Source organism: Anopheles coluzzii, chromosome 3 (assembly GCF_943734685.1).
Source record: "Anopheles coluzzii chromosome 3, AcolN3, whole genome shotgun sequence".
NCBI lineage: Eukaryota > Metazoa > Arthropoda > Insecta > Diptera > Culicidae > Anopheles > Anopheles coluzzii.
This window is the reverse complement of record NC_064671.1, coordinates 55,303,648-55,318,847: the sequence shown is the minus strand read 5'-3', so window position 1 is coordinate 55,318,847 and position 15,200 is coordinate 55,303,648. Positions and strand designations below refer to the sequence as shown.

Here is a 15,200-nt window from a genome sequence, read left to right as displayed (position 1 = left end):
GAGATGTGCAGATCGATAAAAGGCATAAGCGTCACCGAAGTTAATGAAAGCTTTTCTTGAAATGTAATGAGAGTGAAGATAGGTTTAGAGAGACGTAAAGCACTTTCAAATAAATCTTCAGCAGTGAAGCTACTTGAAATAAAACCACTGCCGTTTGAATGAATTTCAGATGACGTAGGAGCCGGCAGTTACAACGCCGTGAGAACAAAGTTCTCTATTACAAAATTTCCAACCAGTAAGATGGGATCTCCCATCATTGGAAGAAAGAGAGAGAGAGAGAGAGAGATGGATGTGTGTGTGTGTGTGTGTGTCTACACTATTAAATTAAAATGGTTGGGAACTGTTCAAGCAATGTTGGAAGCACTTTCTGCTCAGCTGCTTGCGATCCTATTCAATGCCGTTCAAAGTCATCATCGGGAGCAAACCAACGCATCGCATCGGACAAGCGATGCACCAAAACCTGATTATTTCTATGAAGGAAGAAAAGAAACATTCTAAGTACTTTCAAACAAAACAATGTCTGGCCCTGTCGATGGAACTGGATTAGCAGAACGTGTATAGGTTGCACGCAAAGTACCTTCTCTTGTTCTCTTTGCAAGCAACACTCCTTGTAACATTGACGAATTCTTTACATGCTTTGTCAGTTGCAAAATGCAATGTGCTAAAAAGCGAATGTAATATTTCTTTAAAATGTAAATTTCAAAAGATTTGCTTTTTTCATAAGCTTCTTTTCTTTTGACCCTATAATAAAAACCTGTACAGCAAGTAAATGTTGTATTTCCCCAAGGTTCGTAACCTTTACAACGATCAAACCGATAATCAAGCTTCACTACTTGACGTATGGGCAGTACGAAGTCAGTCGTGCGTCGGAGAAGATCGTAGCATGGTTCGTGAAATGGTGCCGTGGCAAGTGGCTGGTATATTTGCGATACTGTTACTGCACAATGTTTGCTACAGTTTCGCACAGGACGAGCTACAAATCAAAGACTTTAATGATAACGAGTGTGGAAAACGTTTGGCCCAGCGCGAAGGGCTAGTGAAGGGTGGATATTCTACGCGCCCCGGTGACTGGCCGTGGCATGTAGCGCTCTATCAGCGGGGCATCAATAGCGATGGTTTCGAGTATGCGTGTGGTGGCAGCATTGTGCATCGGTATCTGGTGCTAACGGCGGCACACTGCGTCACGTTTGCGGCAAGCCGACGGAAAATTCCAACTGAAAATTTGCAGCTAAAGATGGGCCGGTTCAATCTGTCGAACGATGCGGAGGAGCATGCGGAAGAGTTTAGCGTGATCGAAACGATAGTGCACGTGGGCTTTCGGCCGACCACGTTCGAGAACGACATCGCCATCCTGCGGGTGGAAATTCCCATCATTTTCAATGATTACATTCAACCGGTGTGTCTTTGGAAGCGGGACGATGGGTTCGTCTTGCCGAGTGTCCACGACCAATCGGGCACGGTAGTTGGATGGGGACTTTCGGAAGAGAATCGGCTAGGCGCGGTCCTGAACGAGGCACTCATGCCGGTAGTCGATTCGCTGACGTGTTTGGCGAGCGATCGGGCATTTTTCGGAAGATTGCTGTACTCCAAAGCATTCTGCGCCGGATACAAAAATGGTATGTCACCTGGGTGGGTGTGGGCAGGACCCATGCTAACCCATTTTTGATTGCATTTTGCCTCGACAGGGACTGGAGTGTGCAATGGAGACAGTGGGGGTGGAATGTTTTTCCAGTTTCAAAACCGGTGGTATCTGAAGGGCGTGGTTTCGTTTAGCAATACTATTGATGCTACCGGAGTGTGCAATCTAAAACAATACATCGGGTTTACGGACGCTTCGCAATACATCGACTGGTTGTACGAAAATACACCAAACAGTGGAATCGACGATCCGATACTGGGACATCCCAACATCCGCCTCATCAACCAGGGGAACTGTGGACGGAACGAGCATATATACGAGTTCGGTGAGGATCGTAAACCCATCTTTAAGCAATATCCTTGGATGGTGACACTGCGCCACCCGTTCGTTGATTCCGAGTACGTCCCCTGTAACGGAGTCTTGCTGAATCGAAACTACGTTCTCACGACCAATTGTGTCGATTTACAGTGAGTATGAGATACAGTGGAGGGGTCATACCATAATAATACTCCAATTTCAATCACCATGCATTTTGCGCCATTTCTGCCAGGGATGAAATCAGTGTGACACTAGGCGATTACGATACGAGCAAGACAAAGGACTGCGGCACTATAGACGGACGAGAGCAATGTGTATCCGGCGTGCAGACGGTGTCCGTGGGGCAACTATTTCGCAAAGATAATCTAGTACTAGCCCGGCTAACCGTTCCCGCTGTGATCGGTCGGCGAGATCATATTGAGTCGATCTGTCTGCCGGTCACTCCTCAGCAGCGTGAACGTCTGTACAACCGGTACATCATGACGGGCTGGAAGGAGAGTGGATCTGACGCGCGCATACTGCAACGAGCACTGCTGGAAGCAATCGACTTGAACAAGTGTCGGGCCGAATTTCAAGCATCTAGCTATGCATCCGAAGCGTCGAAGCAGATCGATAGCAGAACCATTTGCGCTCGCAATATAAACGATCCTTCCCGATCGCCGCAATGCAATGATTATCAGCCAGGATCGGCGATACAGGCCATAGAGAAGAAATCTAACCGATACTTGCTCTACGGGTTGCAGACGGGCATTAGCTACTGTTCAGTTCCAGAACAGTACATTGCTATCAGCAAGTATTTGCAATGGATCTTGGATAATATACGTGGGTAGGAAAGGCGTATCGGCTTCAGCTGGACGTAAATACTCAAAATGTAAGTAAATAAAAAGGTTAAAACGAGGTAAAATACTATTTGCCAGTTGAATCAAATTTCAATAAACAATTCCTATAAAACATGTTATTCGTGTTTGTTCATTTTGTTTAAGCAGTGTTAATCAATCCTTAGTTTTTAATATAAATATTTGAAGAAAATATAGAGAAATCAGCGCAAGCTTAAACTCAGTATACCATTCACAAATTCTAGATTGTTAAAATTTATCTTTTATGAATTTTGTTAAAGTTTCCCTGACCATCCTATAGATTTTATAAAAAAAGAAAGGTAATTAAACATACTTTGAATTTGTCCAGCGCTATCTTTACTTACTTATTTTATTAGCAACAAACTTATATTAAAGATTATATTAGAGCTTCCTTTTGATATCTTTGGTTTAGAATCAAGTGTCTGCAACCGTAACAAAGGACATCGGTTGTTTCGGTAGTGATATCGGTGGTTTGGCATTCTGTTTAGAACTTTTCACTCAAAACAAGGGCTTCTGTGCGCTGTTTTGAGCAATTTACATTAAAAATTATTCGATTGGGCTTGCGTGTATGAAAATGATAGGGAATCATTTGTTATCAAGTCGTATGGAAGACCAATCAAGATCATTTTTTGCTGCAAGACAAACCAATAGATTTTTTGCAGGAATATTTGTTGCTTGAACATTTTTGTACGCATTTACACAAACCAAACGTCATATTTAATAGGAAATACGACTCATGTACAGTTTGGGAATATATTGAAAAAAAAGTCTTATCTTCTTTGCAGCAAAATAGAGCAAATGAACATGCAACCGCAAGCACAAAATGCATATAGTACAGCTACTCTATAATAGATGGCGCCACTACAAAAGAAGTCGATCAGCAAACCCCCTTTGCGATAGGAACCAGTACCCTCCTATTATCAATTTACTTTTCTGGTTTTCATTTTTCTCTGCTTCAACGTAATATGTATAAAGGACACAATTCCTTCGATTTGTTGCTGCTTTTGTATTTACCAAAAACAAGTAATTACGTTAGGAGTAGAAGTTGATTATAAATAAATCGGTGCAAATGCAACTTACCAACGAATACACGAAATAAAACAGGACAATTTTAACTTTTTTATCATCTTTTATCAGCTTTTGTTTGCAGCCAGGATTTGCCAACCGTTAGCAACATCCTCATTTAATTATTACTGTAGCTAAGCTGTGCATCGATAATGAAAGCTGTGGGTAATTATGCATGATACAGAAGTTGTGTCTTTCTCTCTGCTGGTGTAATTGTGTCCAGAGCTTGATTAAATAAAACCAATTTCTAAAACTTGTTTATACCATGAGAGATCTATCCAATTTCAAGGAAACCAAAAAGTGTACCAAACAATCCTTATCATTGTAGGTGAGATATTTTTTTCTGCCCTATCTCTGTATTTCTCTCTCTCTCTCTCTCTCTCTCTCTCTCTCTCTCTCTCTCTCTCTCTCTCTCTCTCTCTCTCTCTCACACACACACACACACACACAATTATACATTATCCATTGAGCAGCTTCGTTTGCTTATACCATTTTCACCCATTTCTCAAATAATAATAATGCTGCTCACCCGATGGTCATGCTCACGATTCCGCTGTCGTATACTACCGCGAGTGCGCCAATGGTGCTGAAGCAAGAGGCAACGCCAATATAAAGGCAACGACGAGATGCTGAGCAACGTTTAGTACGATTAAGACAGTGAGCTGAAGAGGAGAGTTTAAAGTGGATGCTGGACAAGTCCTTCCCCAAATGTATATTCAGTGCGAAAGGATCAATTGAATGTATAGTGTGAATGGTGTAAATGATTTATTTGACTGTTTGAAAAGGCTCTATAAAAGAAAATAATAGCATTTTCTGTTAACGGAAGCACATCAATATTGTAGCGATGAGTTCGATCTTGTGGAGTGATCTCGTGCCAAATGCACTTCAGCTATTGTCCCCGACTGCTTGGATAGTGATGCTGACAGTAGCAGCTTCCACCGTTATCTTCTACCGTCAGCGAGCGGAGGTCGCCAAACACATCAATCGTATTCCAGGCCCTCCTGCGTTACCTTTGCTGGGTAACAGTTTGCAATGGTTGGTTGATCGCGATGGTAAGCAAATTAGCGTGAGTTGTAACTGCCTATCGGTGCCACCGCCAGAATGCGCAGAAAAACTGAAGAATGAATTGGTTGGCATGGTGTTGTGAATTATGCAAAATAGATTGATGTGTGGGAGGAATAACGCAGTCTGAGAATCATAACAAAAAAAATCCCATTGTCCCTTATTATTCGCTTTGGTTTGTCATCGTAGGTAAATAGAGCAAAAAACTTAGTTTATTCTACAGTCTACGTAAACATTACGATAACAGGATGTAAGATTCTTTCGCGAAACCTTGTACGCTAACAAATTGTTTATTTTATTAATTTTCAATGCTGGTGGTACGTGAAGAATTTTGTATACCCAAAGTGAAGCATCATTATTATGTAACTGCGAAAATGAACAACAAAACTGCAGGTGGTGAGGTTTTTTTATACATCCTTCCCCAAACAACGCAAAACATACATTCACAACATGTTAGAAAAAATAATCGCCCTTTTTTCAAAGACGTTTAGGAGCAAATAAATCATCATGATTTATAGAATAGTATGCAAATAGCTTCAGCTACAAGTAAAAAGATAAAGCTTCGTCTAATTCAAACCTCTCGTTCACAGTGAATAAATGAATCTTAAAAAAGAGGCAATAATTTGGCTGGCCCAACCAAGTGGTAAAACATTTTCTCATACGTTTCACCTGCGTGATAAAGCATCATGGGAGGAAGTGCGTCCATCAGGTGTGACTAATGATGATCGGCACCTTTCAGGCTGCATCGGCCTAAGCCTTACGAAACAAGTTGATGATCCCATTATTTAACTAATGCCTAATGAGATCACTAACGAGGAGGTTCTTTCAACAGAAAAAAATAAAACCAATAACGTCACCTTGCTGAAATACTGAAATTACGACGCAGTGTTTGGTGCAACAACAACAAAAAAGAAAATAACTTTCTGCGAGTTGTGTGGCAATGTTAAGCTAATAATTACACTAGCAAAATGTACTTGATATTGTTGACAAATCTTTACAAATCAAGTTTTCGTTGTTTCATCAAATAGTATCAAACAGCCAGTGGTTTGGATCACTAAAACCAGTACTGCAATTAAAGAACCAATGCAATGCAATGCTGGCAGTGCAATGATTACTCCAATCCTTCCTGTTAAGTGCAACGCCATGAGGATTTTGCTCGGTCAGGGGCATTAAATTCATCAGGACCTTGAAAAATTGTTGAGATTGCCCGCTTCGCAAAATACTACTGTTACCCGATGGATCAACGATCTTGGGACCCGTTACCCGATTGCTTTGATGATAAAGCTTCCTTCCTACCAACGACACAACCCTACCAGCCATAAACTTGTGTACACCATGTGCGCAAAATTGCGTCGCAGCCATATGCGTACAGCAGTGATCGCCTGGTCGTGGTTCCAGTTAAAAGTATAAATGTTAAAAATCTGGTAAAGCCGCCCAGCTCATAAACTGAGACACCAGCAATCAAATGTACCAAGGTAAAACAGGCGTAGACCCCTTCGATATGTTGTGCGACTCGTTCACTCCTTCATTCTCTTATCGTATCCCACTTTATCATTTCTCACATATCTTCCAATGATAACCGACAATTTAAGTTGTTCCAAATGTATAGTTAGATGCATGTTATGTTGTTTACAATAGAGCCATACAAAAGTGTTTTACAACAATTGTTCGCATTACAGAAGCATTTGCATTCTGGCGGTGAGGTAAGGATAGCGGGAGGCAGTGAATGAAAGGAAGCAAAAGCCGATTATGTTTTTTACATTATTGCACAAGGTGTAAAGTGAAAGGACCTGTAATGATTTTTGTTTGGGGATTTCTTGAGATTCAGGGTGATGCCGTAGTAATCATCAATTGTGGATGGTACACAGCTTTCATGTGCGCTTGTAACGGTTATTTGGTATTAAACTAACCGAATGGTCAAACAGCCCCATTCAGCCCTTTAACGTTCAGGTGCAAGAAAGGTAACTCCGTATAAATACTTGCCAATGTAATGTTTAAGGTATATTACTCATAACTGCTGTAACTTCCGTTATGAATAATGAATAAACAAGTGTGTTTATGTGTGCAGCAGTAAGTGTTGCACGACCTTGAGCTTTGGGAGATTAAAGCACACTGGCAAGGTTATTTTGCCTCAGAGCATTGCCTCACAGCTTCGGTGTTGGGCCATCCTGGTCCAATGAAAGTGAGATGCGAGCCAAAATCATGATGCGGTGAAAAGGTGGTATCTGCATTCATTTATACGAAATTTACAATTAACACATTTATCTGAGTTTACATGCTCATTTCGTTTCAGTATATGTGGAAATTAATTACTTTACATAGCTGAAACCAACACATAGCTGAAGTCCTTGTACATATGAAAACATATTTCAACTAAAATAGAAGCTACTAGCTCAATCTATTGTAGAACGGGTAATATTCACAAAGCTTTTGAACAAAATTATTCTAGATTATTTCTGTTCATCACAATTGCGGTCTGTCAAAAAAACTATCGAGTGTGAATCCACTAGTACGCAATCGAATCCTTACCAGTGAGTTCCGACTTTATTGCAAGAGACAAGTAACACTTTTGACTAATTTCACAAACGAAACTATGGCCAAACTTAACTTGATCCTGAATGAATTCTCATAATTAAATTGAAAGTTTACATACTATAGAGCTCGAGACAACGAGTACATTTGATTATATAAAAAGTTATTTAAAGAGACTTTGGTCCTTAAGAACTCTTTCGTCACTAAATTTGTATTACATACAGTCAGTCCAAAAAGTAATCATCTAGCTGAATATTTTACAGTAAAAGGTATATTATGGCCGCAACAGGCATGGGATACTAAAAGTGATGATGAGGTTTGACAAGGGGACCATCAATGCACACGTATTGCTAAAAAATAAGCATTACAATAGTGCAATAACAACTAAATTATTTAAAAAACTAAAACAGTCGTATTTGTCTATCAGGTTTTTGGCGTAATATGCGTTAGACAACAAAGGTTAAAAATGTCAAAAAATGTCATGATCTTGTTTATTATTGACAACTATTACAACTATAACAAGACATGTTCCAATTAATCTCTGTTAGAAAGATTGCATTTCCGGACCACGTGGATAAGTTCCTTTGAAAAAACTGATATCACATTGAGAGTCTATTATACTGTTTTCATCGTTTGGTTTCGGTTGGTTTGGTGTTTTGGGCAAATTACAATGCTATGTATGTTCTCCCGCTCTACTAACCTTGAAGCATGTGGTACTGTTTAAGCACAATTTCTCCGAACTGGTACTCAAAGTACATAAAACATGGAAGAATATATTTCAGGATCTTGTTTCCTTTCTATTTGACTCATTTTTCTAGCTCACCTTTCCTCACTGAGCCCCAGTATCATGATACGATCGTGCTACCATTATGCGAGATTATGCTGCTGCATCTTAATAGACTATTTTCTTTTTACTGGACGGCGGCGGTATCACCTTGACGAGTTATAATTGTTTCAATATGTTAGTAGAGCCTAATTTCAAATGAATTCATTAATTATTTGATGCTGATTACCAGATTTGGCCACATTCGTCGGATGGTATTATCTAAACAAAACATTTTTGTAACAACTCATGCGTTCAAGTCATAACATGACCAGATACATTGAATTGAAACATGACCCATCAACCAAATGTGACCCATAACTTTTCCTGATCTTATTAGCCATCATAAAATGCACTGATTCCTGGGTTATATTTGATTTTGTGGACATTAAACCGCTTCTTTCGTTAGATAAATGGTAAAGAATGGCTGCTTAGTTGACAGTTTGACACAAAATTAGTGTCAGAAAAATGGCCAAACGCTGATCAAATGAAGGAATGAGGCCTCCCACATGTTTTGTAACCTTTAAAAATGGGTAGGATAGGTTATGCATAGGATTAAGATACGATTTTCGCCATCATGTTCCATTCCTTCAACTTCCCCGCCTTTAGTGTCTCTCTGACCGCTCGAAGTGCAATTGAAACAACAGAAATGATTGATAATAATAAATTTAATGCATGTTCATTAGTAGTATTTGGCCAGCGTAAATGAGTAAAAAGCTAGATAGACGAATATTTTTTGCGCGCCAATCAAACAACTGTTTTTAGTTTTTAAAATAATTTAGTTGTTATTGCAACCATTAAAAGTTTTTTTTTACCAATACATGGGTATTGATGATTCCTCATCAAAACACATGAATTGCTTAAACCTCATCATTACTTTTACCACCTTATGTCTATTGCGGCCAAAATTCGACTTTTTCTGTAAAATATCCAGCTAAACGAATACTTTTTGAACTGACTGTATACAGTGGCGACCACCCAAAGTCGGACACCTCATATTTTCACCTATTATGTGACTTTGCGGCACCCTAGCCCACTTATCGGGGAAACTTTTTTCACCCATCGGTGAGAACACTCTTTAGCTATGTCACTGCAAATCAGACCGATATCGTTTAAAATCCCGGAACTCCATTCATAAATGTGATAAAACATATGAAATTTATGCGGTCCACTGAAAACCGGACAGTCTTCATTTCATAGCAAAATGACCATGTAGCACGCCAATATTGTCCTATATGGTTCTAAAATCATTTGATATCAGTCATTAAAGGTCAATCGACTAGTTTGGGTGGTCATCAGCGTATTAAATAACCTGGTCATGAGCTCTATGGCATTAATCAGCCAAATAGCGTTTCTGCAAGGTTCCAACAGTAGTAGTATAGTAATTTTAAAGATAAAGTTAATGTTTTTCATAATTTAAGAGGTTCTTAATCTTTTAAAAGTATCAAGAATGAAGGAGAAGTCAAAATTTACTACATTTTTAATTATTTTTGTACAATAATTACTTATCCGGCGCTACAACCGCTTTGCGGTCTTGGCCTGCCTAGAATAATTACTGCTTCGAATTGATTGACCATTTTTGTTTCTGGCTTGGTTATTGAGCATGTTTCAACATGTTGATAACATGCATTTTATCCATATTTGGCAAGGTAATGATTAAGACTTCGTGCCATAAGCGCTCATTCATCTCCATAACTTTGTAGATGCATTGCCTTGCAGATTCAAGAGTTTCAAGTTTTTCATATATTTAATGTGAACCTTCCTTTCGTAAATCAATATGCTACACTGATTTGCTCCTCATCGAAATATTAATTTAGTGCTATCTCCTATCTTTAATAGACTACTTTCATATTATTAGATTAGATTAGACAATTTTAGGGTCTGGTACTACATAGACTATGACCCTTGTTACTTAGATTCCATATGTTAAGCTCTGCGTGATCAAATGGAAGTTAAAAGATTCGAAATGAGAATTGAATTGTCTACACATTGTCAATAGAGGGTCGTTGTATGAGGCTAAAGTTCCTCTATACTCATTTTGTAGAAATGCACGTTGTCTATGCGTTCTGGCTGATACGTATATGGGGATATTTTTTAGCAACTCAGGCGCGTCAATCTCATGTTTCAGCAGCTTGGCTTCAAACACACTTTGTGCAACTTTTCAGCACAAAGTTCGGATGTTCTAGAGATTGCAGTTCAAGCAACAAACACCGCGTGCGGTAATCAGGCATATTAAAATTTCCCCTCCAAGGGAGGCAACGAACCGCGACTCTAGTAAACCTACGTTGCACCGATTCAATTTTCGCACAGAGCCCTATAGTTTGAGGACACCACGCTATACAGCTGAACTCAAGGATGGATCGGACTAGACAATTATACAATGACTTTAAACACAAAGAATCTTGTGTGTATCTTTTTAACAAAAATCATCATTACTTCTACCGACCCATGCTTATTGCTGCCATAATTCGCCTTTTTCTGTAAGTTATTAAGGTAGACGAATACTTTTTGGGCTCACTGTATGGAGATTTGCATCCAGCTATGGGGCGCTCGGTTGTAGCGCTGTAGAAATTAAACTTAGTTTTTTTTTTAAATAACCTTGGCAACTAAACAACAGTGGCACCACACTGGTGGAACTTCAATTGCATTCATATCAACTATTGAATTTGTGCTTTATAGCTCGCAGGTTTTTCAAACCAAAAAATTTGAAATTCTGCGTAAAGAGCCATGAGATTTTTTGGTAAACCTGATTTTCTAAACAAACGCATGCTTTTTAATCACACTGTCAACCAACTATCGAGCGTTGGGCTGAGGCCAGACACACTGTAAAACCACCGTAACGAAAAAATGTACAGGTGTTATGTAACGCTTCGTAGCGCTTCGTTTTTCGGTTGACCAATTTCGTTCAACCAATTGTCGCAGCGAAATCCAAACGTTTGTTTAGTTCTAGTATTTTTTTGTATTGTTTTTTTTTTTGTCACATTTGGGCTCAACAATTCACAGCTTTTTTGTAATTGACATTGAAAAGCATTATTTTTCGGTTATCATATCGTTTTCGATGCGGTGGTTTTTCGGTGTGTCTGACCATGGCCTTCAATTAAAAATCATGGCAGTTAAAAGCGTTAAACTATTAAATTCCGACTGTACACACCATCAAATAGCGGTTAAGAGGTTTCCATAGAAATGTGTCAAGCCTACTGCCATTTCTACTGCCCGTCTCGATTGATTTTTCATGCCATACTTTCAAAAACACCAAGATTATTTAGAGTTGAATTTCAATGCTCTTCTACTTTTAAACTGTGAATAAATTTCAAAATAATATTTTTTTTCTTTTTTCCGTTTTGCTGTTATCATTGTTAATAGCGATCTTTGTGGGTAGCGATGGCCTAAACATGTAAATATTATGAATAATTCTGCTTACCCCGCAACCGTAAAGCGTATACTGCATCCCCAGAAAATCCTTCAATTAATGATTTCAATTGAATAATTAGTTGCCGTCTAGCTTCACACTCGGTTGAATAGTGAAGTTGTCCAGTTGCTAGAACATACTCTTTTAAGCGGTGAGGGCTGCTTGAGACACTTCCTTAGGCAACAATAATCCGAATGGTATTCCGGTGTGTCTATTTGGAGGTTATGGAAAGATCTTGCTAGCCACTTGGCAGATGGTTTGGGGCGTTGAAAAACCATAAATCAACATGAACTATAACTCAAACCATGCAATGAAGAAAACCAATGCTTTGTGGTTCCTGTTGCCAGCATACATTTCATTCCTACATTCATAAAAAGCATACATTTCATTCCTATCCTTAATTTATGAGCAATTTTTGATATCAAGGTACTTTTATCACTGATTTTTTTGGATATGTACTTAAGGTTAATACACTGTCTGAAATATCGGGGAGTTACAACTTTAAGAAAACATAACAACAATATATTCAATTAAACAACACATTGTTTCTTGTTTGCAGAAATGTTCAGTACCATCAATGGCGCAAGGTTACTGTACGGACGGAGGCAAGGATTTAATCGTGTCTGGGCCGGACTGAAGCCCTACATTCTCATTTCGAAAGCTACTGCCGCTGAGGTATTGCACAATCTTCTGCTATCTTTATATGCCTTTCGTACAATGTTCTCTGTGTAAAAGTGTGTTTTTCTTACTGTTAATAGAGAATTCTCTCTAGCTCCAAGAACATTGAAAAGGGTCGCGATTATGATCTGCTTAAACCGTGGATTGGTACCGGTCTGCTTACGAGTCATGCCGCCAAATGGCATCAGCGTCGTAAGATGCTGACACCTACGTTTCATTTTAAAATACTGGCGAACTTTGTTGAGGTTATGAACAAGCAAAGCTATGTTCTGGTTCGGCAGCTGGAAAAACAGCTTAACAACACCGAAGGGTTTGATTGTACGATCTATGCTACGCTAACTTCGCTGGATATTATTTGCGGTAAGAATAAATAACTAACGCAGGTTTTACTATCTACAATCATGCAGTGCCCATATCATTTAAATTTGAGAGTTTTTATGATTTTAGGACATATTAAATATATATAATTTATATAATTTGATCCAAAATTATCTAAACCTTCAATGTTTCTTTATATACCTAATTTTTAAAAGCTATGTTATAAAGTTTTAAGTTTTAAACAACACTTCTAATTGGTTTCGTTACCTACTATTGTTTTCGTTGATAGAAACGGCCATGGGCTATCCCATACACGCGTTGGAAAAGTCCGATTCGGAATACGTGAAGGCACATGAGAAGTATACATCTTCACGCTTTAGTTTCTAAACAAAAAAAGGACCCTCTCTAAAATGCTACATATTTCTGTCTATTTTGTAGGATATCGGAAATTATTCTAGAACGGTTACAGAAGTTTTGGCTGCGTTCTGATTTTATATTCCGCTTCACAAAAGCTTACACCGAGCACGAGCATTGTTTGAAAATCCTGCACGATTTTGCTTACAGCATGATCCAAAAGCGCCGTGAAATGTATCGACAGCGAAAGCAGTCAATGCTGTCGGAAACTGGATCCGCTGATAATGCACCACACAGCGAGGAGGCGCATGGTCAGAGAAAACAGCTTGCTTTCTTAGATTTATTGCTCGAGCTGTCGGAAGATGGCCAGCTGCTATCCGATGCAGACATACGCGAAGAGGTGGACACTTTCATACTGGGTGGACACGATACGACGGCCACTGCACTGGCGTGGATGTTGTACTTGCTCGGCACGGACCAAACCATCCAGGAGCGCGTCTTCCTGGAGATAGACGGCATCATGGGTGGAGATAGGGAGCGCCATCCAACGATGGCAGAGCTGTCCGAGATGAGATATTTGGAGTGCTGCATCAAGGAAAGCTTGCGACTGTTCCCCAGCATTCCCATCCTATCGCGCACGCTCACTACGGGGGTGGACATCGAAGGACATCACATACCGAGTGGAACGAACGCCGTGATCATGCTCTACCAATTGCACCGAGACCCACAGTACTTTCCCAATCCGGAGAAGTTTTATCCGGATCGTTTCCTGCCCGAAAACAGCACCAATCGTCATCCCTACTCGTATATTCCGTTCAGTGCCGGGCCACGGAACTGCATTGGACAGAAGTTTGGTGCACTTGAGGAGAAGGCGGTGATATCGGCGGTGGTGAGAAACTACAAAATCGAATCAGTCCACCGTCGGGAAGATCTGATACTGTACGGCGATTTGGTTATGCGTACCAAAGGCGGTCTTAAGATACGCATCCAAAGAAGAATATAGTAAGAAAAAAATGCCTACAACTTACAGCATATTTAATCGAGATTAAATATGAATCGAAACGCAAAACGGCAATAACTCCAACATTCAAGAAATATTATTATTTCACCACTTCACTTGTATGTATAATACGGACGTCACACGAGGCGTAAACTCAAAAAGTTTACGCTTGATTTGTATGGGAGAGCGTAAACTTCCTGTCAAAAGATTTCAGGGTTGCATGGCTGAAATCCAGTTTACGCCAAAGTTTACGCTTCGTGTGACGTCCGTATAATACAGTAGGTGACCGCTAACTGAGAGGTAAACAAGCTCCAGTTAACGAACAATGTTCGCTAACTGGAGTGACGTTTCTATGGGTTGATTGTTTTGATCGGTGTTGACTAGAATAAACATACCAAACTTTTTTTTCATTTATATTGATATAAAGTATAGTAATTCGTGTAATAACATAAACTAATAGCAAACGTAGGCAAGAAACCCTAAATTTGTTTGAAAAATGCACATTTGCGACAAATTTCTCTTCATGAGATTCCGGATGTTTCATGTTTTGACGTTTAAGTATTCGTTAACTGAGAATCACTCCAGTTAGCGAACCTCCAGTTAAAAAGCACTCCAGTTAAAACACATCCAGTTAGCGGTCACCTACTGTACTGTTTCGTTTTATATAAAACAATAAAAGGGTAGGCGATTACCGTGTGTTGTGCACACTGTCGGCGTGATTAAAACAGTGGCTCTCAAACCTTTTTCAACCAGCGCCTACTTTTCCTTCATTATTGATGCTAGCGCTCATGCATCGAGTATTAGGAGCTTCCTGTAGCTGTTAATCAGGGGTGGGAGAGGCTGTTTTCCCATACTTCACTATCCACACTGATAGAATACGTTCAACACGTTTTAAAGAATAAAGGTTTTATGAACAAAAGAACGACATCCAAATTCAAAAGTACATTCATGGAAACCGTCCGAAATAGTTACTACAAAGTATCTTCTTCTTCTTTGGCTCAACAACCGATGTCGGTCAAGGCCTGCCTGTACCCACTTGTGGGCTTGGCTTTCAGTGACTAATTGATTCCCCCCCATAGCAGGATAGTCAGTCCTACGTATGGCGGCGCGGTCTATTTGGGGATTGAACCCATGACGGTCATGTT

General features: G+C 39.6%; 2 protein-coding genes across 2 annotated transcripts; both read left to right on the top strand.

Moving 5' to 3' along the window:
* The first annotated feature begins 814 nt into the window (after positions 1-814).
* Positions 815-2,915, top strand: LOC120957120 (uncharacterized). The gene is made up of 3 exons (XM_040379132.2): positions 815-1,616; positions 1,686-2,106; positions 2,190-2,915. The coding sequence occupies exons 1-3, from the start codon at positions 884-886 to the stop codon at positions 2,785-2,787; spliced, it is 1,752 nt and encodes a 583-aa protein (XP_040235066.2). The 5' UTR covers positions 815-883; the 3' UTR covers positions 2,788-2,915.
* Positions 2,916-4,208: 1,293 nt separating this feature from the next.
* Positions 4,209-14,977, top strand: LOC120958772 (cytochrome P450 4c3-like). The gene is made up of 5 exons (XM_040381770.2): positions 4,209-4,931; positions 12,265-12,380; positions 12,464-12,743; positions 12,991-13,060; positions 13,140-14,977. The coding sequence occupies exons 1-5, from the start codon at positions 4,724-4,726 to the stop codon at positions 14,056-14,058; spliced, it is 1,593 nt and encodes a 530-aa protein (XP_040237704.2). The 5' UTR covers positions 4,209-4,723; the 3' UTR covers positions 14,059-14,977.
* Positions 14,978-15,200: the final 223 nt, after the last annotated feature.